At 37.2% G+C, this 22898-nt stretch overlaps 1 protein-coding gene across 1 annotated transcript; it reads left to right on the top strand.

Moving 5' to 3' along the window:
- The first annotated feature begins 2304 nt into the window (after positions 1 to 2304).
- LOC120723224 (integrin alpha-X-like) lies at positions 2305 to 21172 on the top strand. The gene is made up of 30 exons (XM_040014570.1): positions 2305 to 2437; positions 5369 to 5471; positions 5634 to 5737; positions 6093 to 6163; positions 6567 to 6681; positions 8525 to 8652; positions 8774 to 8919; positions 9324 to 9474; positions 10259 to 10403; positions 10985 to 11058; positions 11222 to 11342; positions 12108 to 12247; positions 12367 to 12507; positions 12616 to 12828; positions 12953 to 13086; positions 13731 to 13873; positions 13975 to 14129; positions 14241 to 14366; positions 17616 to 17689; positions 17858 to 17999; positions 18089 to 18187; positions 18287 to 18366; positions 18438 to 18524; positions 18641 to 18710; positions 19788 to 19886; positions 20019 to 20099; positions 20207 to 20317; positions 20459 to 20572; positions 20647 to 20757; positions 20938 to 21172. The coding sequence occupies exons 1-30, from the start codon at positions 2401 to 2403 to the stop codon at positions 21037 to 21039; spliced, it is 3417 nt and encodes a 1138-aa protein (XP_039870504.1). The 5' UTR covers positions 2305 to 2400; the 3' UTR covers positions 21040 to 21172.
- Positions 21173 to 22898: the final 1726 nt, after the last annotated feature.

The following is a 22898-nucleotide window of genomic DNA, read 5'->3' as shown; positions in this document are numbered from 1 at the left end:
TGTCTTATTCAGGCCTCGGTAATCAAATAATACAGTGATGGAGAGACTTCTCCTTTTTCTCCGCAAAGAAATATCCGGCCCCAGAGTGTAGAAGTGGAGAGACTGATTATACCAGCAGCTAAGGAATCCATGATATACTTCTCTATAGCCTCCCTCTCTGGTTTAGAGAGGCTGTAATCTACACTGCAATCATAGGGGCGATGAGGTGGAAGATACGGCGGTAGTGTTCACTAAAGATGGTTCATCCCAAAGTGAGGCTTAAAAGACAATATAGAGCCAAGCACAGGTGCAATCTTGGTCCAAGAGCTTATCCAGGATGTGCACATTGTGGACTGCATATTTAGTGCTACACTGTTCTTGTCGTGTACAACAAGTTTTATTCACTAATTATAAACTAGAGTTGGATGTCTCGAGACCACTTTTACGTGGTCTTGTCTTGGTCTCGCTGTCTCGGTCTTGCTGTCTCAGATCGACATAGTGGTCAGGAGATTTGGAGTCAACACCCGTAAACAAAGCAGCATCTGGCTGCAGTTTAAAGACTTTTTTGTCTTGGTCTCATCTTTGTCTTCGTCTTGACTCGGTCTGTCTTGTTCTTGGTCTTGTCTTGGTCTCGATACCCTCTGGTCTTGGTATTGTCTTGGTCTTGGTTTAGGTGGTCTTGACAGCCATTTCAATTAAAGCTGCAAGCTGTGTCTCAATTAAATAAATAAAACAAATCAAAAAATTTATATATACTATGAAAATATAGTTCAGCCTCAGTTGTGTGATCACACATGAAACCAGGGCTTCTTCCCATTACAATTGCTTAAAAAAAGTTTATTTAAAAGTTAGTTAAGATTGTCCTTCATTCTCACTCGACTTCTTTTGCTTTAGCTAGATATTAAATAACCACAACCACAACTTTCTGACGCTTTTACCCCAAGTGTAGTGGTCTATATCATGCATAAATCATGTTTTCATTTTTTTGCTTCTTATCTCTTAGTGTGCTATAATCATTGATGATTTAGTTAGATATTGCAAAACTTGAGCTGGTGCAGTGTTCCATTACCAGGAGGAAAATCATACCTCAGTCACCCCACCACAACACAAGGAAGTTATTTCCCTCATCGACATTATCCAGTTAAACACCAGGCTCTACTTCCTCTATGTAAGGTGTGTCAGTAGGATTAAGCATCTCTTTGAAGTACACACTCTCCACTGAAGTCACTACAGACCATCTTCCATTAACCCTCTCGAGGCAGGCGTTGTCGATTTGCAACAGTTAAAAACTAACAACCTGATTACCCCACATACATATTTTATGAGTTTTTTTTTACTCAGAAGTACCACTGCAGGACTTGGTTGTGCATTAGCAACAAAAAGTTTAATTTTAGCCTAAGAGGGTTAATCAGTCTGTGTTTTTCAGGATCAGGTTACACATTCATATCGTCAGGTTTTACTACACATCACATCGCTTTCAGTTTCTCTCATCCAAATAGCTTATGAAACAAAGCACACATTTGAAAACATGTGAAATGTTGCACCTTGGATATGCTCAGAGCATCACGTGTAAGTTTGTGGTGTCAAAAATATACTTTAACACTGGTGTGGTATGGGTTAGGGGAGAGTGACTTCTAGACTTCCGCATACAGCAAGAATCAGCTGGTTAGTTATCTACCAGTGAGGCGAGGCTCTAAAATGAACTATTATTAGATGTTCAAAGTGATGCCAAATACTAAAAATGTATTCACTTTATGTGCATATCAGGATAATGTGCTCACAAAAGATCTACACTGTTCAAGATTAGGGTTGTCAGGGTATGAACAGTCAACCACACACATGAAGTAGGAACATAATAAATCCAGGCCTCTTCGTCGCTTGCAAAACTGCCACGATACCAAATTTTCTCACTCATAGATGTTCAGAAGAAGTCACATGAAAAGCAGAAACTGAATTTGTATTTTTAGATTTCTTTTTGCTTTTAGATTTGATTAAGACCAACTTTTTACCCAAAAAAATATTTTCACACCAGCAAATAACAAACTGATAGCACCTTAAATTGAAGGTTTTTGTTTTACTATTTCTTATCTTCATATTCATAATCACAGGGATTTTATCTTGTGGCTCAGAAACTAATAAACTATCCAATGTGTTTACTGTAAGTGTCAGTATTGTTTACTTAAAAATAAGTGTTTAATTCGCATTAAACAACACCACCACAGTGTAGTTTGGCATCAAACAGACAGTGCTGTCACTATTGTAGCTCCTCCTACATAACCAACCGTTCCTCTGAATGAAACTCTTACCTTTGAGGAACTCTCTTATGATTTCTGCATTTTGATTTCATCTCCTCCTCTGAAACTTTCAAGAGAAGTAATACTGAACTCCTGTGTTGTTTACATTTTCCATGTGAGTGACAGAATGGACTGGATAATTAGTGCTACGCTATTCTTGTCAGGTAAGGCAAGCGTGCACATTCTGTGTTTGTCTTTTATTCATTAATAATAAATGTCTGCAAACAGTAAAAATATGTAAGTAAGTTTTTCTACTAAATACACACAGCACAGTGACAAAGTGTCTTTAAAAAATATATTTTTTGTGGAATTAAAAACAAGTAGACACTACGGATTAGAAAGGGAAAGCAAATCATTTACAAATACTTTTGTAATGGCTGTTTCCTTATTTGCATTTTTCTCCTCTATCTCTGCAATCAACTCAGTTAACTTCTGACTGTATAAATAGTTTAATTACTAAAATGTTTATGAGTTTATTTCCTGAATAGTCAAACATAACAAAAGTAAATTCTTACTTACAACCCAAAACCAACTGTAGAACTGGACATAAAATTCAATATACTTATCACTTCTTGTGTATATATCCATTTTCCATGACCATGGAAAAGCTCAGTGAGCCCCAGACACAGATCCAGCCATGTAGGCACACACCCACACACACACACACTCGCACACACACCCAAGGCATTCACTTACTCGCTCACACATATCCACCCATTAACAACACAAGCAGTGAACCAGATGCGAGCTCGTGATCTGTTTTGGGAAGTACTTAGTCCTAACACATGCATTCGGAGAGCTGTATAGATCCAATCGATGAAGAATGTACCAAAAATCCAAATTTGTATAGAGCGGCTAATAAAAATTTAGAGTTTATCCGGTCAAAGACTTTCTCTGTAGCTAAAAAGACAACTGCGGTTTCTAATTTATTGATGGAGCAATAATCTATTATATTTATATTATATTTATTAGTCTGTGTGTTTTTTTTAGTGGTGGAGTGTTTACCCTGTTTGATCAGGATGTATTATGAATCAAGTGATTTTATTCTAATCTTCTGACAAGGACTTTGCAGAGTATTTTAAGGTCAACATTTATGACTGGAATTGGGCGGTATGTTTGGAGATCACTCTGAATTTGAGTTACCCTTTACCAAAAAAAAGTAGGTGCTATCATAGGCCAAAGTTCTTTGTAACCCTCAGCTGGAAAACCATCAGGATTTGTGGCTGTATCAGAGAGACTGGCACTGGTGCATAATCTGATGGTGATATAATGAAGCTGTTAACTAAAAACTAGTCCAAGCAAGAGTGTGAGTACTGGAGTAGTGTACTGGTTATAAGAAGGTCTAATGCCTGACAGTGGGGTGATGTTAATGCCAAGCATTGCAAAGACCAAAATCACTCATGTATTGTTTAAGAATGTCTGTGGACTGCCCATTCCTTTGACTCACTGCTGTACTGAGCCTTTAATTGCTAGAAACATTTGATTCCTAGATACTGGCAATACATAAATACTGAGCCTGGATCTAAGTGGATCTAAGTTTTACAAATCTACCTTCTGGATCTGTAATAACAGCTGCTAACAGTAAGTTTATTCTTCTGCTTATTAGTATGGCTACACCTCTGTTTTTGAGTTGTAACAAAATGAAAATGTGTGAGGAAAATGTGGATAAGTGTGTGCACAGATGTTTCGGACCAATGAGTCCACAATGTAGAAAGACAATGTTTGCCATTTAACGGGTTAGAAAGCTTAAGCCTCTTTTACTTCAAACCAACTTCCCATACATGCCATGCGACAAATCTCACTGTGGTCATGTATAACCTATCCTAGTACTAACTAGGATCAGTACAGCCATTGTGTGGTGTTTTAGTCATGAGAAAGCTGCCCTTTGACATACAGCTTATTGACCACGATGACAGCCTGGGAGCCTCCTTGAATGAGCCTTTTTTGGACAGAGAACAGGAACTTGCATCACTCCAGCATTTCCTTTGGAAACTGCAAACATTCAAGTCTGTTCCTCTCAGCTCCCGGCTGCAGTCTTGCACCAGCGTTTGAATTTGTCCACAAAAGATCGGGATCTACATCCATCTGCTCATTTACCTTCAAAACAATGAGCACGGTGTATCCTGATGTTTTTAACTACATCCACCCAGAGTTTCAGATAAGTCTGGATATCATGACTCACCGTTGTTTCTGGATCCTCTTCTGCCATCTCTGGTATTCCTGAAAACACCAAGCTATCCATCATGCTGTGAGCCTGGAGCTCAATAATAGTGTCTTTGATCTTTCAGTTTTCTCGGGTCATTCCTTCTCGATGGATTTCACCGACTCTCTGAGGATGGTGTTTACAGCAGCAAGTGTTTGCAGCCAGCAGCTGCTGTTTGAATTCCACTGACTCATGCAGCACTTGAAAGTCTTTTTGAAGGATTGCCAAAAGGGCCAGGCGTAAGTCACAGCTGCAGAGTTTTGTGCTTATTGACTTCAAAATGCCCACCATGTCACCGGTCTGTGGAGAGGCCGGCTGCAGGGAATCTTCAGAGTGAATTCTCTTCATGGATGATGCCGGTTTGCTGCTTGAGCAAGTCAGTGCGTTTGGGTTCCTAATAACAATGCACTGAAACACTCATAAATGATGTAATTTGCAGTCTTCCAGAGTGCTGAAGTTGATTAAAATATAGCTATACTTTCTAGGTGTAAACTGGCAGAGAAAATTAGTGGGACGTTTGCAATTAGCAATTTAGCTCAGCTGCACACGCTCAGTGCTGCTGAGATTCTTGTTGGGACTTGCATGACTACAGCATAGCCCTTTGACTTTGTTACGTATGGATGTTGTGGTATGAAATTTTCACTGTATGGTAATCAAATCAAAAAACATTTAAGCTTCCACAATGAAATCTAATAACTTCCAAGCAAGTAACTGCTTTGAGCACAATATTCTGAACTTTTTAGTCACTAGTGCTAATGAAAGGTTAAAAAAAAAAAACACAGCCTACTTTTCTCAATGTGATTTGTAATTAGAGGCGCTATAACCACATTTTCATTCTTATGAAGGCTTTAAATAAAACTTCTGATATTCTTCTTTCTTCTTAAATTTTCAGTGTTTAGTGCCACACTTTGTTTCAATATTGAGCCCGTGGCTTGGAGAGCCCTGAGGAGCTCTGCTGCTGGTTTTGGTTACCGGGTGGTTCAAAGACAATCAGAGTAAGTGAACATTGGTTTCCATCTATGTGTTTAAGATTATTGCTATTTATGTATTGATTTTGAACTACCATCTCTGTTATGCACCAGAGCAAAAAATAAATATATAAAACACTTGTAGTTTTGTAGTTTAACTTACATCATTGACTGAATTTATTTCCTCAGTCTGCTGGTCAGTGCTCCACTTGAACAGTATTCACAAAATGAAAGAGGGAGAATATATAGGTGCACCACATCTTCCCAAACCTGCCAAGATATCCAATTTGAAGGTAGGTAACTGGTAACAGTAAATATTTTGCTGTCAAAGAAATTTTGCACAAATCCAGGCACAGGAACTCGTTAAACCGGTTCATAGAGTACATATATCTAGGTATCTTAGTAGGTACCTTTCACTCTTCAAAAACAATATTGATCTACCAGTTAATAAAATTAAATAAGCAAAGAAAAAAAATCATTAAGGTTTTTCTTTTCTATTGTTTTCAACATTTTAAAATGACATAATAGTGAAATTTTATTCTGTTTTTCTTTCAATTTGTTACCTTCACCCTTGTGCTCTTACTTTTACAGTGTATTTTATGTTTCGTTTAAAAAAAAAAGAATAAAAATGTAATGTTTTCACTACAGCACCAGGTTTCGCAGTCAACATGTCGCTTGGTTTGACAATGAAAAGCGATCAAAGAGCACAAAACACTGTGGTGAGTTACTGAACTGCAGACATTGCCAGTGCTTTGTTAAATTCTCTAAGGATCAAAATCTTCTGTCCTCTGTGTGTCAGATGTTTTGTTATAATCTCAAAATGCATGAAGGTCAATTCATAATGTACTTAATAAGTTGTGAAGGCTCTAAAGTGCTGTAAAAATGAAAAAATGAAAATCATGTTTTAAAATGCTCAAATTTGTCCCTTAACATAGAAATGATTAATCATATCAAGGTAAAAAATTTGCACGACTTCTTTAAAAGACTAAAGTTGTTGTTTTTTTTGTTTTTTTTTTAATCACCATTTCTGAACAGCCATATAAGAATTTGTTTTTTGTCAAATTGGTTGATCTCAAACAATAAACCATTGTTTAATCACAGCTTGGCTTTGTCTCCTCTCAGGTGTGTGGTCCAACCATTGCAAAGGACTGCAAAAGCATCACCATGTACAACGGGGTGTGCTTTCAGTTGGACCGTTACAATAGGCTTGGACCACCCGTACCTTCTTCTATTCAAGGTAACAGTAAAAGGAGTTTGGCAAAGAGACACTCTTTAACACATACTCTCTTATACATGTCAGCATAAATTAAGGCTGATCAGAAAAAGCAGTGGAGCAAATAAAAAAAATACTTTTTTGGAAGATGAGATTGCTGCAAAGGTAGAAGGGACACCAGGCTACATGTATGACTTGTATGATTTGGTGTAAAAAAAGAGATGACAGTCAAGGCCAAATCTGAAGCCACACCCCTAAAAAACTTGCAAGAGAAACACCTAAATCAAGTTTAGATATTGCTTAGAAATCATTTCCTTCTCTTTTTTTAAAATTATATTTTTTTGAAAAGGGCTTGTTAAAGTAAAGTGCATTAATATTATTTAGTCAAACGGAAAAAAAAACACTTTTTCTTAGTCCTTTTGTTTTACATTCACATAACAAAAAGTGAACTCGGTGGCTTGACAGTGTATACATAATGCAACATATTTAACTTATTTACTTAAAGTACATTTAATACATATTATGAAGTAGAGGGTCGACCTGGCATTATACAATACATGGGAGATACACCAATTCAGGGCTGATGTTACCTAAATTCAGGGCGGATGGGGGACACAAAGCTAATCCATTTATTCCATATTTTGTAGAATTTATCTTTTCGAATTTTTAAGGAGAATGTCAATTTTTCCATTTTAAATATTTCAAAAACCACATTAAACCAATCCTCAAGTGTTGGAGGAGTTGGATTTAGCCAATTTTTGGTTATTGATTTTTTTGCTGGCCACTCATAGCGCTTGTAAGAGCTTTGTGTCCCATCCCCAGACCCACGTACAAATTTACAAAATGACAAGTTTTATCTTAAAGACCTCGCACAGAGTTTAATGAATTGCCTTGATGTGCCTTTTCTGATCCACATCTTCTCCAGCACTTTGCTTTCATTTTCATTGGTCTCTACAAGATAGTGAACTTGTTGAGTACCAATGAAAATTACAAATCCTCTCCCAGTTCTCGTTTGTTATACCCATCCCTGATTCCAATTCCCATTTGGTCTTAATGTTTTGAGTAGTATCCTTCCTTGCCCGAAGAAGCACATTATATAGTTTGGAGATTGCCTTTCTCAGAGAAACAACATCTGTTAATTTAACTATCTTAAAAATTCCTGACTCAACCGAGTTTGGGTTTGGGATATTGTAATGTTTGTTAAAATAATCCCGCATTTGAAGAAACCTGAAGAAATCTACTTGTCTTAGGACATTTCTTATTTGTAAAGACTGAAAACTCCGTAGTGTCCCTTTATGTGTGGAGGAATGGAATGTTGTTAGCCCACTCTCTATCCAAGACTGAAATCTTTTATCACTTTCATTTGGTTTAAAATCTGTATCGTATGCACACCATCTAAATTCTTTTAGTATCCGTTCACTAGAAATCATTTCCACATCACAAATTAGGTTTGTAATTATTTTCCTTTTTGAATGCATACTTTAGAGAGTCTATTTAGAGTTAAAGTTGGATATTTTACATCAACTTTATTAAGAATTTACATTAAAGAGAAGCTTGTCTAAATGAGGTATTTATGGTAACCCCCACCCACAAAGTCCCAAGTCTTGTACTGCATTCAACCACTTCAAGCAACTTCTCCTTTTAATGTGTGCCTTCCTCTTCTTTGTTATTTATTTTTGTTGTCTTAGTATTTATATGTCCTGCACAGTTGGTGTGAGCAGCCATAGTTTCATTGTACATGTACAATGTGCAACAAAGGGTTATTCTTTTCTATTCGATTCTATTGTTTATATAATATGAGTGTGAGGAAAATGTTAAAATTAACCCTTTAAAATGTATTTCATTCTGAAATTAATCTCTTTGATAGGGTGCCCACTGCAAACAGACATTGCCTTTCTGTTGGATGGTTCAGGCAGCGTGTCTCAGCCTGATTTTCAAACAATGAAGAGATTTGTGAAAGAGATAATTCAATCATTTCTCTCAAGTGAAACACAGGTAAGCAGCTGTTGTCACTCTGTCAGTAAAATCATGGCACAGATATAAAATAGTTCCATTGTTATTTCTATTAAGTACCATAAAAATAATGTTTTACATGTTTTAATTTCTGCCTTTTCAGTTTTCTGTTTCCCAGTTCTCCACTTATCCAGAGGTTCACTTTAACTTTAAGAAATTTTCCTCATCTGGATCAGTGGAGACTGACATCAATGGAATCAGACAGCAGAGGGGATCTACTTACACAGCTAAGGCCATCACACATGTTGTGTAAGTAATACAATGATATTACTGAAGCACTGCAGTTACCTCATTGTTTGGACTTCCTGTCCAGATGACTTTTTTTCTTTGAATCTGACCACACTAATTTGACTGTGACTGCAGGAAGCCTTTTAAATGGGACACTGTACTCAGACTTGGGTTTTAAAGCATCTTCACCAGAGTCATGGCACCCAAAAAGGCTAAATTCAAATGTTTGCAGATTTAAATTTGAAAAAAACAAACAAACAAACTTGTATTACATTGATTTGTACGAAAGTAAAAAAAAAAAAAGCAAAACAGAATGATGTATGCTTAAATAACAACCATGCAATTTACCTGATAGTATATAATTTACAAGATCAACTGTAAAACAAAACAATCTTTAGAAATTCGATTTTGTTTTTATTTGACAGGAACAACGTTTTCACACCACAAAGTGGTTCCAGACCAAATGGGAAGAAGGTCTTGATAGTAATTACTGATGGACAATCTACTGACCGGTATGATCTACGAGATGCAACAAAGCGAGCAGAGAGTAAAAACATTGTTCGATTTGCTATTGGGGTAAGTACTTTCATTACTAAACTTGCAGAATGTTGCGTTTTATACTAGTACTTGGTTTTGTTCACTTGTCACACTACACTCCCATTATAATGCACTATAGGGAGACAGGTCCTGAGCAACTCATTCACTACACCTTCAGAAGCTGCTTGGCCATAGAGACCCAGTCTATGAAGCTCACAATCTTTGTGCTGCATTAATGCCACAGGACGTTAAAAGTGTTTTCAACTTTTACACTGAGTTGGCATGGCTCTAAAGCAGGGGTCCCCAATCCCAGTCCACGAGGGCCGGTGTCCCTGCAGGTTTTAGATCTCACCCTGGGTCAACACACCTGAATCACATGATTAGTTCATTACTAGGCCTCTGGAGAACTGAAGACATGTTGAGAAGGTAATTTATCCATTTAAATCAGCTGTGATGGATCAAGGACACATCTAAAACCTGCAGGGACACCGGCCCTCGTGGACTGGGATTGGGGACCCCTGCTCTAAAGGCTTCCACTTTGAAATAATACCATTTATAGTCAATCGTGGAATATACAGGAGGGATTAAATTTCACAAACTGACTTGTTGCAGCAGTGCGATCATATTACAGTATCACACTCATATTAGCTAAGGTCTTTAAAATGACTAATTCTTTCTCAAATATTTGTTAAGGCTAAGTAATGGCTTAGTGATGTGTGTAAATTTTACTCTAAATCAGGTGAAGTATAAGGACTGTATTTTACTAAAGTGAGCAAATAATCTTGCTTAATATGAGGACTCAAACATATCTGTAAAATCATAGGTGGGCAGCGCATTTAGGCTCCCTGATGCAAGAAAAGAACTGCGCACCATTGCATCCACTCCCTCATATGTGTTTGAAGTGGAGAACTTCGATGCACTTGAAGTAATAAGACAGAATCTGCAGGACAAAATTTTCTCCATCGAAGGTATGAACATGAATTTATTGTTTCAACTTAAAATTCCTGTAAATGTTTCAAAAATTCAAATAATTACATTATGTTAAATATTATTTTACTGCCTACCTATTCATAAGAGTTTTTTCACATCAGATGTCATTCCTAACATGATGATAATCTGTGTGTTTTACTGCAATTGAAGCAGTGAACTTTCATTTGTTGTGTAAACTGCTACACTATGAAGCAACTAAAATCACCACATTGTATCAACTTTATTATATTGTATTCATTAGATTCACATTTTAAATTGAACATCCTGTAACTTTACATTAGAGAAATGAACAACAAATGCGGTTATAATAAACAGTAAAAAATCATTTGAAATTATTTATTATATTAATGAATGTAATAATAATGCTAAATTTCATGCTAAGCATGCTATTACTATAACGTTTTGAAAGGAAGAATCCATTTTCAGATACTTTTATAATAAACAAATTATTTGAAAATTGTACTTAGCATAATGAAGCATAGTGAGAGAATGAACCTGTATGGATGTATATGTTGTATTGTGTCTCTCTTTTACCTTCTCATTTATTTTTCTGACACAGGATCTCAAAGCAGTGGAGAGTCACTGGAAATGGAAATGTCTCAAGAGGGATTCAGCGCAGGTTATGTGCCTGAGGTAATTAAAACTACCTGAAACTCACCAGACAGCCGAGTCATAGAAAGAAAGATTCACATGTGCCTGTCCGGCAGTTTTTATGACCTATAGGCAAATAAACATTTATACAGTTAAATCAGTTTAATAAATTATATATAAAATTTATTTTCTTTCTACACTGTAGGGAATTCAGATGTCTATTGTTGGTGCAAACCAGTGGAAGGGAGGCTACATGCAATACACAACAGGAGGCCAGAAGGTGAAAACATATGAGGATGTGTCTTTGGAGCCTGACAGTTATCTTGGTAAGAATATTACAGCTTTAAGTATCTAACTCATACACACATAATCATGTATATACACAGCTCTGCTCCAGTTCTTTCACCCAGAAACACTAATGAGTTTGCAAAACGGACACAATTTTGTCATGAAACTGCTGTGTCAGGCAGGAGAAAGGACCCAAATGCAGAACTCAAAACTCAGGGATGAACTGAAGGAGGCTGCTTTATTGCAGTGGCAAAACTTACACAAAAAAAACACTTATAAAACCAAACCAATACCCAGAAACTGGCAACTAAAAACAAAACACTGGGAAACTCAGGATTGCAATCTCTGGGAGCACAACAGGAGAAACCCACAAGCATGAGGGGTCAATGCAACGCTGACTGACAGAAACACAGGGCTACAATACATGGAGGGATAACAAGGGAATAGGACACAGGAGGACACACACCTGGGAGTAATCAAACACAACAAGACAAGGGGAAGCCAAACTAGACACACTACCATGAGACACAGATTTACAAAGTAAAGCAGGAAACATAACACATAAACGCAGGCTTAACAAAGGGATAGAGCTGACAGGGGAGACAAAGCAACCATGGAACACAGAGACAAAAACCAGAATACTAAGAACGCTAACACCGAAACCAAAAGACTAGAAATGATAAATACTGACAGAATCAAAGTTCAATAATAATGCAAAACACTGGGTCACTGACGCAGGACCATGACAAATTTAAATGGAGGCATATTAATCTTTCTTCCCCCTTTGAATACTTAAATTCTAGGTTACTCTATGGCAGTTGCTAAAACCCGAAGTGGCTCTCTGACAGTTGTTGGTGCTCCAAGATATAAACACAGAGGAGCTGTGGTCGCTGTTAACAGAGAAAACTTGAAAAACCAAAAGATTGAGTCCTTTTCGACACAGGTATGTTTTTGCAGGAAGACAAACCTGAATCAAATTGTAAAATTATTTTCTCAAAAATAAAAGCTGTTTCAGTTACACAGTTTTTCTAATTAATAATTTTATTGCTTTAACATTATCAGACTGGTGCATATTTCGGGGCAGAGGTGTGTACCATGGACATAAATAATGATGACATCACTGATCTAATCTTTATATCAGCCCCAATGTACATGGAGCCTGATAGAGAGGGAAGAGTTTATGTTTGCAGATTATCTGGTTCGGTAAATATATTTAGAATATTTATAATATTTTATGTACTACAGTTAAATTAATCAGTTTATTTGCCAACTTTCTTAATGTTCATAAAATATTCACTCTCTTCCTTTTAGTTTGTGGAGTGTAATTTTGATGATCCATTAGTACTAAGAGGACGTGCAGCTGTCAAAGGAAGGTTCGGCTCTTCTCTTGCTGTGCTGCCTGATCTAAACTCAGATGGATTCAGGGATTTGGCAGTTGGAGCACCTTTGGAGAATGATGGTGAAGGCAGCATCTACATATTTAATGGTGAAGGAAGAGGAAGAATCAGTCCTACTTACTCACAGGTACATGACATCAAAGAACTCACAATGATGACTAAAATCATCTACCACGTAATTCCAATATCTATACAATCTACAGTTGGAATATATAATCTGATTAAAATATTATGTATATATATGTACACAGAGAATTACTGGCTCTGAGGTCCAGTCAGGACTGAAGTTCTTTGGCCTCACAATCAGTCAGTCATCTTTTGATCATAGTGGTGATGGACTGCCTGACTTAGCGGTGGGTTCAAAGGGTAGAGTTGTCTTACTGAGGTAAGTCCAAGATAGTGTAATCATACATTACTGTCGTTTATGATAATTCTATCATTTTTGTTGATGGTGAACCTTAATGAATTCACTAATGTATAAAAGTTTACATCAGTTTGAAATATAGAACAGGGTAAAACATATTTATTTTTCAAAGGTCAAATTATATTAATGAAAGTTTATAATTTTCAAAACGTAACTAATGAATGGATTTCCTTTTTCTAGTTATCTTAACACTTGATTGAAAATGCTCTACTGGTTAAAGAAGCAATAAATGTGGTTGCTTAAGCATCTAGAATTATAGTCTGTGTTCAGTCTTGTTGTAACAAATGATTTCCATTCAGAAATTGAAATGCATGCATTACCCCAAAACAGAGGATTTAATAAAATAGTGTGTAGTAAAGTCATGTTAACATTATGAAATAATTATCATTTAGTAAGCCAATTGGTATGATAAAGTTACTTAACTGAAACACTATTGTTCTAGAGTGATGAAAACTCAATCAAAAAGCATTTCCTTAAATGTTCATTTAAGATTTGTTGTATAAATAATTTCAGCTTGAAAAAGGACATTTTTGGGTGACTCAAAATTCTGTAGCTTTAAGTTAAAACCCCAAATGTAATTTACATGTTTCCCCCCTACTTTCCAGATCAAGACCTATAGTAATGGTAAAAGCTGAGGTGTTATTCAGCCCAAACCAAATTCCTACTCAGAATGTAGACTGCTCAAAACCATTGGAGAACACAGCTGCAATCTGTTTTACTATGAGCAGAGTGTCTACAGTCAACGCAGGTTCATCATTCACCTCACTTTTTGTAAAACAAAAAAGCCAGTGTCCATTATTTTAATGTTAATGTCTAAACATTTGTAACATGGAAATGTATTTGTTCCAGCTCAAGCAAGGATTGATTACACTTTAACACTGGATGCTTCTCGCAAATCTCCAACCAACCGGGCTTACATCAGTGGGAAACAACAAGAGCAGTCTGGATCAGTTACTCTTGACTTACGAAACCGACAATGTTCAACTGTAAAATTCATTATCGAGGTAAAAAATAAAACATCTGAAAAAGTACTAAAACCAAGAGAGCTTCAATTCATTAAACAAAAGATTGTTTTTTCAGAGTCCTCTAAACTTAACGTTGTTCTCTTCTTGCAGGCCTGTCCAGAGGATGCTCTTAATGTACTTTCCAATGAGCTCAAATTCATATTTGATGGGTTGCCATTAAACACAAACCTCAGGCCAAGTCTTGCCCCACAGAGTCAAACAGCAACTATTTTTCCTGTAAGTAACCCAAGAAAAAAAATACCAACCAACTAAAAAACAAACCCAAAGAATATTTGACTGGATAACTGAGCCTAGTCAAAGTTAAGAAACAGTTTTAGTTTTGCACTTTCATTTTCAAATGCCTTGTATTATTGGCATGCAATTGACTTATACCTTTGATAAGATCATGCAATTGACTTAGACACTTCTACTGAAGTACTGTAAGTAAATGGGTTATATTTACCCCAGTGGTGTACCCCTACAATACATGCAAGCTGTGCAAAGAACAGCTTTCTGTGTGCAATTTCTTTTAGTCTTTTAAAACACGTTTTTAACACAGAAGAGAACCTATATAGTTCTCAGCTGCTTCCACAGTAGTGACAAATTTCAAGTTTAAAAATAAAAAATATACAAGCTTTTACTTTATGAACAGTGCCTATGTCTAAGAAGTGTTCAAGAAGCGGATCCCAGTAAAAACAGCACAAAAGCAATGCTTAGTAGAATAGCCAAATTGCTGTTCATTAGCAAGCATTGCATTGTGCTTTGTGAAGAAATATTCTTCAAGAAGAACAATATGTACGTAAATATATTGCAATTTGTGGTGCAAATGACCAAATTATGCTTATTTTTTGCTTGAGAGGGAGTAGAGCAAAGGCAGTCTGCAGACAGTCACAGACTACCCGTCTGCCTGCAGACATTGTTTGTTGTCAGATGAGGACAGCGTCAGAAACACATGATACATCCAGTCTTTAGGCTAATCTTGCGTGCTGTTGATAGTCCATCAGTCAACTACCGAGAAAAGCAAAGTTATGACATCCAAAGAGCTGAAGTGAAACCAAGTGTTAAAAACAATGTCAAGTGTCCATGGCAGCCACTGTGTGTACTTTGCACAATCTATTTTTGACCTTTTATGACTTTTTTTTCTCTTTTCTTGCATATTTGATCTATTCCTGGTGAACTCCACTGTTTCCCCTTTCCCTATTCTGGACCACTTGTCAACAAATCAGCATTCGACTGATGCATAGGTCATTTTGTCTAGCGATATGCAGTTGGGATTGTGGAGGGCTGCACAGGAGCACATTTGCAGTGGTTGAAAACCACCAAAGTGGTATACTGACTTGCAAACTGCCAAAACTTCTGATACTGTTTTTGGAGTCTGCATAAGGAGATAAAAGTATGTCTTGGACACTTGCTTGCATGTGCTTCACTCTCTTGGTGGTTGCATTATGTTCTCCAGACCTTTTTTTTTTTCAGTTGAAAGGTGCCGGGGCTCTTCCACTTATTGGTCATGTTAAAGATCTCAGCGTTGCTTCCTAATGGATGTGGCAACTGTCTCCGTTTGACTTACAAAAATTGCCTAGTTGGAAGGAAGAATATCTACTTGATACCAGATCAGACGTGTTGAGCGGCTCCTTGGCTCCATAGTCACCGTTGCAGATGAGAAACTAACTTCAGCCTTCCCATGCCTGGATGTAGCTGCCACCTGGCATTTCACCTTTTGAACAAGCTGGGAACTAAGCCAAATAACTAGGCTAGCTCCATGTCTTGCCAGAAAATCTGAGCCTAATTCTCTATCCCGAATAAGGATGATTTCCACGCTGCTGGTGATAACTACAATCATACTCCATCTGTGGGGTGCCGAATCAGAATCCTTTAATAAACAGACTAAAAAATGATGTGGTCACAGTTGGTGCAAGACAGTAAGTGGCCTTCTGTAGTTGCCTCCATCTGGCAGGTGTCCATCTCCCTTCTTGACCAACTTTTCTGGGACCAACCTCATCACTGTGGCCAAGTAGCATTCAATTCACCCCCTGCCCTAGTGATGCTCTTCCCAGTGTTAGGGTGGTCTGCATGCTACCCACCCAGTCATCCAAACTCTGGTTCACTCTAGCTCTATCTAGTTGAAGAGCTACTGTTGTTCAAGAGACACCCACTAGGTGAACAATTTTATTACCTTCCATAAAATAACAGATCTCTTTAGAAAAGATCAAATTTGTCTAAATATGAAACTATCGCAGAAATATTTTGTTTTTGGTCCAAAAGTTCAGAAAAAAAAATTCTGTTCATATCAATACTATTTTTTGGAAACACATCTGGAATCTGGGCATAATTTTGGAAAGTGTTCTCAGTTTTGATAAGAATATTAATAAGGCCACAGTGACACGGTTTTGTAAACGGACTCAGACGCAGACCAGGAGACCTTTGCAGAAACTGATAGTGCGTTTATTTACAGTGGTGTCACCGGGTGATTATATTTATACAAGGTGCTCGGGGAAGGGGTCCGGGGCTCCAGGGGGAAGGGTCCAAAACCACACTCTGCTCTTTCATCCAACAATCCCACTCTTTTCCCACTCCAGTCGCTCTTCTCGCTCACTCGGGGGTACAGGGACGGGTCCGGGGGGAATCTACGCACACAAACAGAAAATCCAATTAGCACTAGATCACAAGGAAACTCACAGACTTAGGCAGATTGCTGAAGCACTAACGCGGGTGACTCAACGTTCCAGCGACGAGTAGTGTAGGTCTGCCATCTTAAAAAGCCCTTCTGATTGTGGTAACCAGCGCCAGGTGTGATGATGAGCACAGGTGTGTGGGCCAGGGGTGGAGCCCACAGTGAGCACCGGGGAAAGAGAGAGAGAGAGAGAGAGCACAAGAACACATGTTGCCTAACACGGAATCAGCCGGTGAGGCACGGGGACCGTGACACACAGATAGTTCTTTTTTTAATCACTTAAAGATATTTATCAAAAATTAAATAATTCTCAGCTAAAACTGACTCAGAGAAATTAGTCTCTGCTTAAGCAGGTAAGACTAGGGATAATATTTTATTTACAGGATTTTCCAGATAATCCGTATTATTACTTCAACTTTTTCGGAATATATCAGCCACAGACCTTACATGTACATGTAAATTTGAACATATTAACCTGGTACTGAAGTCACTTAATTGGCTCCCAGTTCAGTTTAAAATCTACTAGTTCATAAAGCAACCCATATGGAAAAGATATATATAAATCTTATAAAGTTTTTATCTGTCTTGTATGAAACTTGTATGAAAAGCATACAAGTGAGTGAAAACACATATAAGATCCCTTGAAAAATTATATAATGAAACTTGTATGTTTTGTATACTTACTAAAAAAATATATGAACGTAATGAGAAAGTGGCCACTTTCATGAGTAAATCATATATGTTTTTACTATTTCTTTTCCATGTGGGAAATAATATATACTTTATTTACGTTTCCATATTGCTCTCTTTCACAGTTAGGGTTTGAGATCAACTGTGGTACTGACAACAGATGTGTTGATAACCTTAAAGTGGATTTCGGCTTCACCAGGTGAGGCTTGCTTGTGTGAGCACAGCTATTGTTGCCATATTGTTTGAACTGAAAAATAACATGGTTTATCAGAGCTCAAAGTACATTATATTTGATGCACTGTGGCATTAGTATGACTGTAGCCTTGTTTCCTCTCTCTTTTTCTCAACTTTCTCCATGTGCTACCAGATCCTCAGAGGTTAAAGTGGGCATTGATGAATTTCTGCATGTCACAGTCACAGTGGAGAACAGAGGAGAAAACTCCTACAACAGCCGTGTTATTCTCACGTACCCAGCTGGACTCTCCTACAGGAAGTTCACGAGTCAGCAGGTAAGGCATCAGGATCAAGTCTGTATCGGTTCATCACTGATCTGTTGTTGTTCAAATGCATCCAGGAATCATTTTGTTTTTTAATAAAGGGAAGAATTGAGTGCAACTCCTTGGACAGTGAAGATGATTTATCCCGAGGATGGACACACTGCACTATTGACAAGCCAATTTTCAAGAGCAAAACTAAGGTGTTTTTTGTAAATAACATTTTTTATCAATTCTTTTTTTCTGATTTTTGCACAATTTAAAGGCAAAGAGAAGTCACTCATCTTTCTCATTCAATTAAGGCTTCTTTCATTGTCTCCTATGGGATTGACACCAACAGTCAATTTGAGAAGGAGATCTTTATCACTGCAAATGCCACCAGGTAATGTTCCTTCCTCATTTAAGTAACAGCCCCATGTATACATTACAAATATGTTCACTTCTCTCTTTCAGTGGAAATCAGGAGCATGCCCCTACAAGTGAACTTTACAAAAGGAAATCAATTAATGTAAAATACAGCATTTTTATGACATTTGCGAGGTATGTGTTGTTTTGTTTGTAACTAAAGTAAGAATTACATGTAGTAAGTAACAAATAAGTATGTAATAACAAGTATTGTATATATTTTAAACATTAAATATACGTTATCTGTTTAGCTCACTAAGCTACAACAATTTCACATTTGGGAAGAATGATTTGAAGAAACCAGTCCAACAATCAGTTAAGGTACATTTAAACTTCTACAGTGGTGTGAAAAAGTTTTTGCCTCTTTCCAGAGTTACTGTTTTTTTTTTTTTGTATATGTCTGTCACACTTAAATGTTTATCAGATAATCAAAAAAATTGTTATTATTAGACCAAGATAATACAAAAAACATTTATGTTAATTTTATAACACAAGTTAACTGTGGTGTATCACATTTTTGGAAAGTTGTACAATTTCTCTAGCCACACCCAGGCCTGATTACTGCTATATCTTTTCTTAATTCACTTAAATGGGACCTGCCTGACAAATTAAGTAAACTAAAAGATCCTCAACAGTCAGACATCATGCTGCGTTTCAAGGAAAATCCAGAACCAACAAGAAACAAAGCAATTGAGATCTCCCACCACTTACCTCAGTTAGGGTCAGAGTTCATGACTCCAACATAAGAAAGAGTCTGGGCAAAAATGGCCTGCATGACAGAGCTCCAAGATTAAAACAACTGCTGAGCAAAAGGAACAATAAAGGATTGTTTCAGTTTTGCTAGAAAACATCTTACCGATCCCGAAGACTTTGGGGAATATACTCTGTGGACTGATGAGACAAACATACCAAAACATCATGAAGGAGAATGTTGGGCCATCTGTTTATGACCTGAAGCTGAAGCACATTTGGGTTCTGGAGCAGGACAAGGATGCAAAACACACCAGCAAGCACACCTAGTCCAAGTCCTGACCTGAATCCCAAAGAGATGCTGTGATATGACATTACAAAGTTGGTTTTAATTCTCAAAAACCCTCCATTGTGTCTGAATTACAACAATTCTGCAACAATGAATGGGCCCATGTAGGTTTGGATATTATTTCCTCTCAAACATAAACACCTTCATTTAGAAACTGCCTTTTGTATTTACTTGTTATTTTTGTCTAATATTTAACGTTGTTTGATGGTCTAAAACATTTAGGTGTGACAAACATACAAAAAAAAAAAATAGGAAATCACATTTCCCAACACTGTATCTATATTGTTCCATTGTATGAGTCCATTGTATGATTTAGACCTAAATTTAATGGTTGATTGTCCTTTTCTTTACTTGTTTAGGTTACAAACGATATCAGAGCGCTTAATTTCATTGTGGTGATCAAAGTTCCAGTGAAGCTTGGTGAAAAAGACATTTGGGTGGATTTGAGCAGTCTACAGGTACTACATTTGTCAGAAGTCTTAGTTTTTGACTCCACAAATGGCTTAAATTTTGATATGGATGGATGCATGTGGTGAAATTAGAACTAATAAAACTATCAAACTGTTTTTTATTTGATAAATCAAACACAGATTTCAGATTGTCAGAGAGGAAATGATGAAGAGCCAAGTGTCAGAGATTTTGTTCCAAAAATACAAAAGAATAAAGTGGTGGTAAGTATGCCTTGGTACTTAACTGTTCATATTTACCCTAATTGTAGATTTAAAAAGAAATCACATTACACTGGATCACAGCTTATGTTGCATTTTCTCACCCTCAGGACTGCTCTGTAGCCAGGTGCAGAGTGTTCAAGTGCAACTCATTCTTGAAAAGACTGCAGAGTAGGACATACGAAATCTCTGCCAACATTAGTTCACAATGGATAGAGCAGGTAGTTGAAGGGAAGTTTGTGTTGTCTCATTAAGATTTGTTCCTGAGTATGTACTAATAACTTGTTTTTTTTAACATAAGTATGTTTCCCATTAAATCAAAAAACACCCAATTTTGGCTCATTGTGTTCCATTTTTCTTAGATTGGACTGCAATCTACCAAACTCCTCTTGACCAGTACAGCCACTGTGGAGTACGACCAAAGCCATTACATCTACTTTTCAACAATGTCTAACAACAATCCTCCTGTTCACAAGGTGATTACATATTTTTTTCTCTTGTCTGAGTTGTGAAAGAGCTTGAATATAATCCATATTCTATTATCTCTCAGCTTGAAGCAGTGGTTGAAGTATATTCTGAGGCAAATTTCACCAAAGAGATCATTGGAGGATGTCTGGGAGGGTTGGCTTTCCTGGCTTTACTCACTGCTGGTCTGTATAAGGTAAAATACACTTTTTAGACTTTTTTTTTCAATTACTTGTACAGCTTTAAAGTTTTTAGATAACATGTTCAGTTAAAAATAGTTTAAAGGTTAGTATATTCACTCATATAGCTTTGTTTTTTTCACTAATCTTTTTAATGGATGACTGGTGCATTTTTATGTTTTTCCTTGCAATTCTAGGCTGGATTTTTTGAAAGTAAGTACAAGCAGATGATAAATGACAATGCAGAGGACGGTCCAGATCCAGGGACTGATGGGAGTCCATCCCCGGCAGAAAAATAAAGATCACATTTGTAGTTGCATGTTTAAACTATATGAAAGCTATAGATCCTCCTTATAATTTTAGATGTCAACATTTTGTGTAAACATGTCAATGCTACCACATTGGATTAATTAAACCAAAAACAGCTTGCTATGTCTGACATCATTCTTTCACCCACTCATTCAACACTTTACACTTTACTATACAATGAATATTTCTGAGTTTGAATTGCAAACATTGTACAGTGAACTAGAATTTTTGTGCTTAGTGCAGTGCGATACATGCAAATTCATGTTAGTTTTTGTAGTTTTGTGCTGATAGTTTTGGCGCAACTGTCTCTTTAGTACCACCAATAGGTGATTTTGTGAATAGTTTTGACACATAGTGACACTGCAGGAAGTGGAAAGAAGTAGGAATTTTTAAGGAAGCTACACATGACTGCAACCAATCCACATGCATCAGCCATTAATCCTTAGACCTTTCTGGCATCATCTGTATGTATATTGTTTATATGATCAAAAACAAAAATAATCCCAATACAGTGTCATGTTTAAAACATAGTGCTGTCAGTATTGTAGCTCGGTGTACGCAGGGCTTCCTCTAAATCACTGATGTAACTCTGAACAGTCACCCTGTAACTTCTGCATTTTGGTTTTCAACTCTGACTTTGTCAGCAGAATCAATACGTCACTCATTTCTCAAACTACTTCCATGGATGTAACACAATGGACTGTTTAGTGTGATGCATGCACAATCATTCTTGTAACAACATCCTAAAAAGTTGATTCTGTTCATCTGTTTGTAGTGTTTTTAGTGGAAGAAACATTCATAAACTCATCTAAGTGAGTTTTTCAGTCTCAGCTGTCTGCAGATTTCAACAACCTTATAAATTAGGGGTGTCAAACATAAGGCCTTGGGACTAGTGTTGGCCTGACAAAGACTTTAATCCTGCCCACTGGACACCTTGAAAAAGAGGGCATACATTTTAGACTTTTAACTGTATATATCTATTTTATAAGTGTTAAAGATTTTCCTACAGATAAACACACACACACACACACACACACCCTGCAAATCAGCAAGACCTATTTAGAGACAGGACTCAAAAAATTCAAAGCAGTTGGAAGGACCAGTCTCCACAGGGCTTTTGCTTAGACCCAGACTCATGTCAATATTATCCCAGAGTCCACACCAGAGTCACACACCACTCAACAGCTCGCAATTTCCAAATCCTGTGCACATGGACAGACTGGTGAACATAACTTAACATAACTAACATAACATAACTTTACAACAAATCCAAACAATAACCAAAGTAGGAGTAGCACTTCACTAGCTGCTTTCAAGGCACCAAGCCATCAAAAGCTGATGCACTGCTGCATCCTTTCAAAGCTGCCCAAACGATCTCATCAGAGCGAGTGTGTGATTGCCACCAGGTATGTGACCCTGAAGGAACATAGGCCAACGCGCGCACACACACACACACACACACACACACACACACAGGGAAAATGGAGAATGGAGGGACAGACTTGAAACCAAAAACACAGAGACAAGGGCACAAGAAGAAAACATCAAACACCATAATATAAACATGATATGATATACTGAAGAAGATAATAGAGAAAACAGAAAAACTCACACACGGGGAAATAAAAAAAAACTAATAGTGTTACGGTTTGGAGGAGGACTCAAGCGCAGGACTCCGGTTCTGATGCTCACAAGAAGGGTTTATTTACAAGTCACCAGGTGTATATACAAGAATGTGCGGGGGGTGTTATATACAGCTGAGTGGGGGGAGAAGGGGTCTCCAGGGAAGTCCAGGGGAAAGCACGCGTTCTTCAGAATATCCACTCACACGATCACAGGCTCACACTCT

Source organism: Simochromis diagramma, unplaced genomic scaffold (genome assembly GCF_900408965.1).
Source record: "Simochromis diagramma unplaced genomic scaffold, fSimDia1.1 OVJJ01000186.1, whole genome shotgun sequence".
In the NCBI taxonomy this organism is placed as follows: domain Eukaryota; kingdom Metazoa; phylum Chordata; class Actinopteri; order Cichliformes; family Cichlidae; genus Simochromis; species Simochromis diagramma.
This window is presented reverse-complemented; position numbering and strand designations above follow the sequence as displayed.

Bases quoted from the DNA above. Each gene is read 5' to 3' on its own strand.
- LOC120723224 (XM_040014570.1), top strand. From the start codon at position 2,401: ATGGACTGGATAATTAGTGCTACGCTATTCTTGTCAG. The intron at 12,248-12,366 runs GTATGTTTTTGC...TAACATTATCAG, and splicing joins TTGAGTCCTTTTCGACACAG to ACTGGTGCATATTTCGGGGC. The intron at 20,758-20,937 runs GTAAAATACACT...TTGCAATTCTAG, and splicing joins TCACTGCTGGTCTGTATAAG to GCTGGATTTTTTGAAAGTAA.